Source organism: Belonocnema kinseyi, chromosome 2 (assembly GCF_010883055.1).
Source record: "Belonocnema kinseyi isolate 2016_QV_RU_SX_M_011 chromosome 2, B_treatae_v1, whole genome shotgun sequence".
Classification (NCBI taxonomy): Eukaryota; Metazoa; Arthropoda; class Insecta; order Hymenoptera; family Cynipidae; genus Belonocnema; species Belonocnema kinseyi.
The window spans coordinates 109931443-109941689 of NC_046658.1; the positions used below are offsets into that span (position 1 = coordinate 109931443).

Sequence of the window (10247 nt, forward strand, 5' to 3'; positions counted from 1 at the left end):
TTTTTGTTTGAAAATTTGACCACATGGTTAAAAATTCATCCTTCTAGTTTGAAAAATCAATAATTTTGTTTAAAATTCTACTGATTTGTTAAAAATTTAATTATTTTTTTGAAAATTAAACTATTCATCTAAAAAGTCACCTTTTTGTTTTAAAATTCAACTGATTTATTGAAAGTTTGTTTTTTTAGGTTAAAAATTAATCTTTAATGGTGGAAAACTTACTTTTTATTGTTAAAGTAAATAAATCTATAACTTTGATTTGAAATTGTTTTATTCCAGTTGCAAAATATTATATGTTATAAATTTTACAAGATTAAAATCATGTTTTTTTAACATAAATGGGCATGCAAATTAAAGAATTGGCCCAGGAAAAATCCGGGAATTTGATAAAGTTTTTCGGCCAACCTCTATTCGTTTTTTTACAACCAAATAAAAATCCCGGCCACTGAATCGAATATTCAGCTGTTTGCCGGTTTTTTCCCGGTGAACAAAATTTCCTACCTTTTCCCGGTCAGACAGACACCCTGTAAATATAGATAAAGAAAACTTCTGATGTAAACATTAATATTCTTTTTTTTTTATTAATCTTAAACGATATATCACTATAATATACAAGCTGTAATTAAATACAGCAGATACTTTTTCAAAGTCCCACAATTGACGTGTGACTAACTGGAATACTTTTGTGAACTTTCTACACAGACAAGACTTGACCAATGTTTTTTTTTTTAATAATAATAATAAAATAAGATAATACGCGAAACAAGTAACGAAATAACAGCGGTACAGATAAGGCTTGAAGATTAAAATAAAACATTAGTTAAGTTCTTATCGTAATTTCTGTTTAATGTACAAGTCTATTTAAAAGAGGAAATATTATCTCTGACAATGACAGTTGATTTTGAAGCTTTCTTACTCGGCAATTAACGAATCTGTGCATGGAGACGAATATTGTCCGAGGAGCAGATCGTAAAAATACGATTTACCTTGAGTCTATTACGAAACGAGCGATACTTTGATTTTCGCGCCAACATTTCGCAGTACCTCTGCCGATTATGTCGGAAAATATGTATTTATTTTTATATTTACTGTGCTTAAAAGAGAATATCTTCGTCGCCCTCTTCAAGCATATTGGCAGCTTCCTCGTGCTGTCCAGCGGCAATCATCTCCAATCTGTGAGCCTCGGTCTGAATTAAATAAAATTTTGTTGTTTAAAACTTTTGAAGCAAGATTTCGGAATGTTAATTTGAGGATAAGGGATCACAGTCAGTCCTCGCTTCTATTTTTCTCAAAATTCCCTATAATCCTTATTGGGAATGGTTAAACGGTGATACGCCACCTGGTGTCAAAAATTCGAACTAGAAAGAATAGGTACGATTTTAAAGATATATTTTAATTTATGCATGTAAGTATTTTAACCATTTTCTTTTGAAGTTTAAACTATTTATTGGATAATGAAAATAAGTGTTTATCGGAATCAAAGAGTTTTAGATGGAATTTACATATTATACAGTGAAAAACCACACTTTTTGACAGAAATATTTTTCTAAAAAAACAAAACAATTATTGTTCTCTTTATTGTGATTTTCAAAAGATTATAAACTTAAATTGACTTATTTTGAAGCAAAAATGAAACCAAAGTAAATTTTTATTAATTTATACAAGAAATATTTACTATTTAAAAATCTGATCTAAAAGTTAGGTTAGAATTCGTATTTAAATTCCAGTCGTAAATTAATATAAAGTTTATTCAAGCTTAAAATGAATTGAAACTCATATGAAATAATTGTATTTTTTTAAAAAACCTATTTCACAAAAATGTGTTTTTTCACTGTAGAAGATGGAAATTCTATCTAAAATTGTTTGTTTTTGATAAATATTTGTTTTAAGTATTCAATCATTGTTTTGTACTTCACAAAACAATCGTAAAAACACTTGTATGCAAAAATTAAAACACCTGTTTAAAACTGTACCTACTCTTTCTAGTTACATTTTTCGGCACCATGTGGCCTTAGCCAATAGTTGAGAGTTTTGTCCATTTTTTTAAAACTAGAATATAAATAAATCAAAAAATCAAATAAATATTTTTAAATAAAATGTAATATGCTTGATTCACTAGCATTGCGAAATAAAAATATCTCACACTTCATTGAGATACTTTTTTTCTTATCACACTCAATTTATAAATAAAATTTTATTTTCCTACCTAAAAAAATTATGTAACGATATGTCCTAAAAATCTCGCAAGCATTGTTGTTAATAACCCGATCGGCTTTTTATTACGTTAAACGTAGTTGAAAATTATTGGAATTTAATTAGAAATTAAAGAATATTTACAATTTTTAACAAATAGGTTACGTCGTTCTTTTGAAACAAAAATTTGTGTCTTCAAACCAAAATCGGTATTACTTGAACAAAATGTAGAATATTTGACTAATTCTAGATTATGCTATTGTATGTTGTTGAAAATTGCGATTTTAATTTTTAAAAAAAGGTTGTATTTCAAACATATGAAAGAAGATTCAGAACTTTTTAATAATTTTGAGGTATGATGGCGTTTTACGCCGGATATCAGTATTTTAGTAACAAATCATTATGTTTCCTGAAACAAATTTCTTTTATGTTCAGTTAGTGTTTTTAGTCGAAAAGTGATACATTTAATTAAAAAAAATTATAGGATTTTTTAGATTATCATTCAATTTCAAAGATAACAAGTTTTTGAACAATTTTAGGTTATGAGCTCGTTTTTCATCGGAAATGCGCAGCCTCCTGTCACCGAGAGTTGCAAATGGCCCATGTGTTGAAAACGGCCATGCGGCGGCGCTGGTAGTAACTTTGTTCTAGTTGTTTTGACTGTTATGTGTCTTTTGTCATGTAGAGCCGTTAAAAAATCATTAAAATGTATCAAGAAAACGGTTTATTTATATAATTATTGTGAAAATGACATAGTGCATTTTTCTAGTAGTGTTTTTCTTTTTTTTATCGAATTATTTCCATTCATTATCGCTCCGGTATGAAAATAGTTTAAAAAAATTTTTAATTTTGGTTAAAAGAATATGGAAGACGTTGAAACCATTTTTTTTAATTTTGCAAGTTTTACCATTTTCTTAGGTAAACTGAATTTTGTCAGGACGTGAAAAAAGTTTTTGAAATTCATGGGAGATTTAAAAATTTTTAAAAACGGTTTGAAAGATTTTCAAGCAAAATTTTGTCATATCACATAATTTTGGAAAAAATTTAAGTAAGTTTGAGAGATATACAAAAGTTTTGAAAAGATTCAAAAATAAATAAAACTTGTAAAGTTTTTTTCTAAACTTTGTAAATTTTCTCGAAAATCAAATATATTTTTCAGGTTTCTAGGAAAAATTAAAATGATTTTTTATTTCGAAAAATTATTTTAAAAGATTTTAGAAGATTTCAAAAATGGTCAAAGAAGAAGCTGACAGATTTTAGGGCATTTTCGACAATCTTGCAGAATAAATAAAAAATGCAGAAAAAATTTGAATAATTTTTAGAAATAAGAAGGCTTAGAAGGTCTGATAAAATTAAAAAAAAAGAATTTTCCTTATATTCGTGTGACAGTTTTAAATAATTTTTTATTTTGAACAATGAAGTATAAGAGAAAATTGAAAAAGGTTTTTAGATATAACGAACGATTTTCTAGAATTTCTAAAAATAGTTTAGAAGATTTTAAAGCAAAATATTTCAATTTAGTAAGATTGCAAATTAAAAACGAAGAAAAACGGGTAAATTCAATAAATATTTAGAGGAACTGAAAATAATTTTGAATGTTTTCAAGAGAATAAACAAATTTTCTTAAAATTGCTGGGAAAATGTAGAAGATAGTAAAGTATTTTTTTAATTTGGAGACTGGAATTTTTCATAATATTTTGTAAGATCCTATATAATAAAACAAGTTTTTAAAAAATTTTTAGATTCTTTTCTAATATCCTTGAAATATTTAAAAAGTTTCTACATTTTCTCAAAAATCTTAAGAAAATTATATTTCCATAAATTTGAAAACAAGATAATATTACTTATTTTCTTGTTCTCAATTCTCAGAATTTAATTTCAACATTGATTTATTATAATACTACGAAAAATAATTTTCCATTAATTTAATTGTCGCCAAAGATAAAAAAATATTCGTTAATGGTCTTTTTTTAAGAGTGACATATAAATGTTAAAATATTTTAGCTTCGTTACAAAGTCTAATTGATTAAAAAATATCACATTTAAGAGTTGGTTATTTTATTGTAATAGAAAAAATATTTAAGGATTTATCATATTCCTTATTTGTCATATATAAATATAATTATTATATTTATTATATAGTAGCATTATATTGTAAAGCGACAATATAAAAAAATTAGCTTCATCACTATATTTAAAAGTGTTTGAATATCCGGGACTAATACAAAATAACGAAAGAAAGAATAACTAAATCATAAATTAGCAACAAAAAACTGCCGAATTATAAAATAAACGAATTGTTAAATTTTCATAAATATTTCTATTCCTGTAATTTAAGTTTGAGGAAATTTAAAATTTCCGAAAATAATTAATAAATTATTAATTAAAGATTCATTAAATTGTTTGCCTTATTTATAATTCTATCAATTACTCATAAATTAATAATCAATTAACTATGTTGCACAAATCTAAATTTCGAGAATTAAAACATTTGTCGCGATTTTAATAATTCGTTTATTTTAAAAGTCGGTTTTGAAGTCGGTGAATTTTAGTTTTGGATATTTTGAAATTTGGGATTTTATTTTTTATTAATTAAAAAGCTTGTCGTTATTTGTAATTTGAAAAATTTTATAATTCGATAATAATATATATTTTCGCCATTTTTATCATACATTTGTGTATTCGTTATTTATTTTTTTATTATTCTTTATAATTTCTGAATATCCATGCAATTTTTAAACATTTGAATTATGTCCATTTTGCCGCTTTTTACTTTATTAAACAAAATAATACGTAAGTAAATAAGTCTCATTTACTACTTGACTCTACACTATGAAGAAAAAATGATTTTAAAGTGTTTTTCATATTTATTTTGTAATTTGTATGCAATTTTCCTATGGTACTGCATGGTTTTGCAGAACAAAGCTACTACTAGCGCCGCCGCATGGCCGTTTTCAACTCTCGTGACACATTTTTTGCATTGAGCAGTCAGTGGAAGCACCCCCCTAGAAATGCGTATAGATTTCGAAGAAAAATTACAATTTTGGAACGATTTTAGGTTATATCAACATTTTTTTTACCGGGAATCGGTTATTTTTAATCGAAAAACCTTGCATTTAAAAGAGTATTTACAATCTTGAAGAATTTGTTGTTAGGTTATATTATTGTTTTTCAGGCCCGTGGCACTCTGAAATGAAAGTGACGGAAATGTTGACCAAGATCGCGGGCGACGCTGGCTGCTGTACTTTTAGGCCGGAAAATTTAAAATGCATGAGGAAAATGTCATAGTTCTGAAATTTTGTCGTTTATTATTATAAAAATGGAACTTTTCACATTTTTAGACTGAAAATTTATCCAGATTTTTGGTAAGTGTGTTGTTCTCGGATGCAATTCTGGCTACGCGAATTCCTTCTAAAAAGTGCAAGTTTATACCGTACCAAGTGACAAGAAAATAATAAATATCTGGCATTTAAACACTATTAACACTTTTAACGAAAATTATTTAACACTATTAAACACTTTTAACGAAAATTATTTATACCACGAATTTTGTAATCAATATTTATAATATAATTTGTAATGTAATTGATTAAAGATGTAATCAAAACACATTTGAAAGCGCAGTTTAAAGTTATTAAATCAGTTAAATCAATTTTTATTTATTCCATAAATATAGTGAAATATTTTTATAAATAAAAAAATACTTTCAATGTTTAAGGTTTCTAAAATTGTTTGAATTTAAAATAACAATAATTGAAAAAAATATATTTCTGGATGAAAATTTTTTCATCGATTGTTCTATTAAATTTAAACAATAATTTAGAAACTGTAAACATTAAAAATATTTTCTATAGAAATATTTGATTATTGCATTTTTAATAAACAAATAATATTTATTAACACAAAATTTAATTGTGTTAATTCGAAAACTTTCTAGTACGAATATTTTATCATCAGACAATTTTCTGCATTTTGCGGAGTAAAAGATTTCCGAATAATGAAATTCCCTACAAATAAATTTCCCGAATAATAAAATTTCCAAATTGGAAATTTCCCGAACAATAAAATTTCCGACAGAAAATTGACGAATTCTAAAATATCTAAACTAGAAACCTAGAAAATTCCCGAATTTAAATAATTAATTTTTTTTTTAAATATTATTCATTTATTAAAAATACAGTTAAATATTTTTTATTAAGAAAAAGATTGTCAATGTTTAAAGTTTCTAAAATTATTGCTTGATTTAAAAATAACAATAATCGAAAACAAAATATTTCTGGATGAAACTGATTTCAATTATTGTTATTTTATATTTCAACAATAATTTTAGAAACTTTAAACATTCAGAATATGTTTGATAGAAATGCGCAAATGAAAATAAATGTTATTTGATGTTTTCAAATTTTATATAAATACAATGTTCTTAATTGTAGTATTTATTCGTTTAATATTCTGCATTTTTATTTATTCTGTATTTATAATTAATTAATTATTGTTCACAAATACAATTTTTTATTCTAAAACTTTATCAATATTTATTCCACAAATCCTATTCTTTATAATATAAATTGTTAAAAATATTCAACCTGTTTGTAACAATATATATTTATTATAACACAATTCATTTTTATAAACGTCTTATAATGAAACAAAGTAAATTATTTTCTAGCTATAAAAAATATTAATGTTTATAATTCTACAAACATTTGGTATCAATATTAAGTTTATATTTTTTTATTTAAAAAATAAGAGGCAAAAAATAATCGCGCGTATGTTTATTTTCTGGTTTAATCAGATTTACGGTTTTTAATAAATGTTGCATTTATTAATTAATGTTAATACCGCTCGTATTTTTCTGAGAAAAAATCCCTTTTTTCGAAGAATATTTCTTTCAACAATTTTGAATTATGTTAGAATTTTTCGTTAGAAATTGGGTTTTTAACCAAAAAAAGGTTCGATTGACTATACATTAGGCATGAAATCCTTTGTTTTTGATTTTCTAAAACCTTATATCTGAAAATTCTTTCTTTTGGTGAGAAAATTAATCGCTATTTTCTTTAGATTAAAAAAAAACTTAGAGGTCTCTAGGAACTGTTTTATGCTGAATATTCGAATTTTCAATATTTTTGAATTTTAATTTCTACCATTTAAATTATTCCATATTTTGCTTGTTGGGAATGTTTTTTATTAATACTTGTCCTAGAATTAATGAAATTATCTATTCGGCATAAAACACTTCATAGCGACCTCTAAATATTTTTCTAAAAAACTAAAAAAAATAGGAAATCATTTTCTTACCAAAAGAAACATATTTCAGAATTAAAATTTTAGAAATTCAAAAACAAAGGATTTCATGAGGCACAAAACTATTGTCCTTGTTCTTATTTACTATTATTTTAAATAATAAATATTATGAAATAAAAAAATTATATATTAATTATATACTTTTATACTTAAAAATTGTGAGAGACAAAAAAACGTGCGCGCGTTTGTTTTCCAGTTTAATAAAATTAGTGGTTTCTCATAAGTGTTGCATTTATTTATTTTTGTTCATTAAGAAGGTATTTTTTATTGCAAAAAATCCGCCTTTTTCGAAAAAACTCCCCTATTTTCCCTATGATTGATCCGCCGAACTACTGTGATCCCTGAAGTATGTATTTGACCATAATTACCTTTGCCTTGGCTATTTTCTTTTTGTCCTGGATTTTCTTTAGCCGATAGAACTCTTCTCTCTCCAACTCGTCGAGTTCTGAAATAATGTAGGCGAGAGTTCTCTCGATTCTGGGAATTATAACGTGCTCGATCGCATTGACACGACGATTTGTGATCTTGATAACTTCATCCAGAGTGACGAAACTCGTTTGCAACGAAGCTAATTCCACCAGAAGCTTCACTGCGCGTTGATAGTTTTTCTTCAATTTGGCCAATTGCTGGCCTCCTCGAGCCAAACCGGCCAGTTCGTATGTATCGGTACCATCTTGATAGGATTCGAATACCGGAAGATTCACACCAGCAACATTGTCTTTCTTGGAACGTATTTTAATTTGTGCTTTCGTTACATTTTGCAAAACGACTTGGTTGAAGTCGCCAGTCGCGAATTTCGCCTCGGCAAGGGAAAAGGCCGCTTCTTTCATTACTTCCCCCATTAGAGTTTTTGTCTGAAAGTAAATTTTAGTCATTTTAAATTTGTATTAAGAGATATTATTTAGGGTGGCCGCAGATCCGAGAAAACCTGGAAATCAGGAAATTTGTTTTGTAAGTGAAAGTCATGAATTTTGAAAAAAAGCAGCAAAAGACAGGGAATTTTTTTTAGAAGTACTTTAAGTCTTTATTAAGAATAATCAGGGCTGCCACACAGTTGATCGACATTTTAGAAATTTTACACAGGGAAGAAAAATCGTTCTCATTTTTGCAATTTTCAATATTTTTTTTCTATAAAATGTTTTTTATTCATTTACTAGAGAAAAATGATACAGGTTAATTTTATAAAATTTTAATTAAAATTGAACATTATATGAAAATTAAAAGCTATTTATGTTAGCTAAAAGGGGCCCAGCGGTCTAAACCTGTTATCTGCAGTGTTTACTGCTGTTTTTTTATTGTTTTAACGGGTTCGCATTTTTCTGCATGTATTTCAATCTGCGGGCAAGTTTTATACGTCAAAATGTTTGGAATCGCAAGCCGAACATAGATATGTTTTCAGAAATTTTAAATAGTTTATTGCAAAAATTTGCTGAGTGCTACTAATCGAGACAAAAAACTTTCGACACGCACATGCATTTAACTGCACATACACTGACATGTGTTTCACTGGCCTATTCTACGAGTAAAGTGAACCGTTGTAAGAAAAAACACGGATTTTCCATAAGACGCCATAAGCAGTTAACAGGTTTAGACAGCAGAACTATGCTCTAGATACCGAAACGCGATTTTCGAAAATCAATTAAAAAAAAAAAATTAAAAGGAATTTTGCCATTTCGCTTGTGGAATATTAACTGCGTATAAAAACCGCTCCAGAAAATACAAAAAATCAATTTCGAAAAAAATGTCAGTCAGAATATTTAGACCGCGGACCCTTCAGTTGATTTTAAAAGATAGTCATTTTAATCATTGAAAAAAATAAAAAGATAACTTTCTTTATTTTTCTTTCAATAAATTGATAATTAACCCACGGGTTAATAACAACTATTGAATTCAGGTCAATAGTCTATTTCGGAATTTTCTTGAATACTTTTGAAATAGTTTGGGGTATTTTTAAACACTTCTAGAATTGAAAGGGTTTGAAATATTTTCTAGAGATTTTAAAAATTCCAAGAGATTTCCAAGGATATGGGGCGATTTTATAGGATCTATAAGGCTTAGGATATTTTAAAAGATTTAAAAGGATTTGATCAGATTTCTCAGGATTTTAAAAGCTCTCAAGATATAATAATGAATTTTCCAGGATTTTATGAAATATCAGATTTCGTGTAGTATCAAGAGATTTTATCATAATTAAATGGATTTCAAAGAATTCATTCAAACGAATTAAAGGATTTCGTAGGACTTCTATTTTTTTTAATATTTCAAGGTATTTCCAAAGATTAAAAAAATTTTTTGAATTCATAAGAGATTCCAAGAAATTTTTAATTGATGTCAATAATGTGAAGCGATTTCAAAGCATTTAAATATTTTCGGATATTTTTAAACTTTCCAAGGGATTTTCAACAGCTTAAAAAAATTGGAAGAAATTTCTAAAAATTTTACAAAATTCAAAACATTGTAAGGTATTCTTAATCGATTTCAATAACTTCAAGTGTTTTCAAAAAATCTTCAATTGACTTTAACAATTTGAAGGGATTTCAACGAATTAAAAAAACAATTAGAGGTATGCATTTTGAAAAATTACATCCAAATTTCAAGATCTTAGAAAAATGTCAAGGGACTTGAAAAGATATTACATGGTGTGAAATATCATTACGAGGGTGGATTGATAAGTTTCCGGCCTGACCAAGAAAAACAACGTTTTTAAGAATTTTTTTTTTTATTTCTCAACATAATCTCCTCCAAGGCTG

At 26.4% G+C, this 10247-nt stretch overlaps 1 protein-coding gene across 1 annotated transcript in view; it reads right to left on the bottom strand.

Moving 5' to 3' along the window:
- Nucleotides 1-555: 555 nt before the first annotated feature.
- Nucleotides 556-10247, bottom strand: part of LOC117167875 (V-type proton ATPase subunit D) — a 14944-nt gene continuing 5252 nt past the window's right edge. Inside the window, exons 3-4 of the mRNA XM_033353103.1 lie at nucleotides 7866-8351; nucleotides 556-1187 (exon numbers count right to left, since the gene is read on the bottom strand). Coding sequence (XP_033208994.1) covers nucleotides 1095-1187; nucleotides 7866-8351 — 579 coding nt within the window. The 3' untranslated portion in view covers nucleotides 556-1094. The remainder of the gene's footprint in view (nucleotides 1188-7865; nucleotides 8352-10247) is intronic.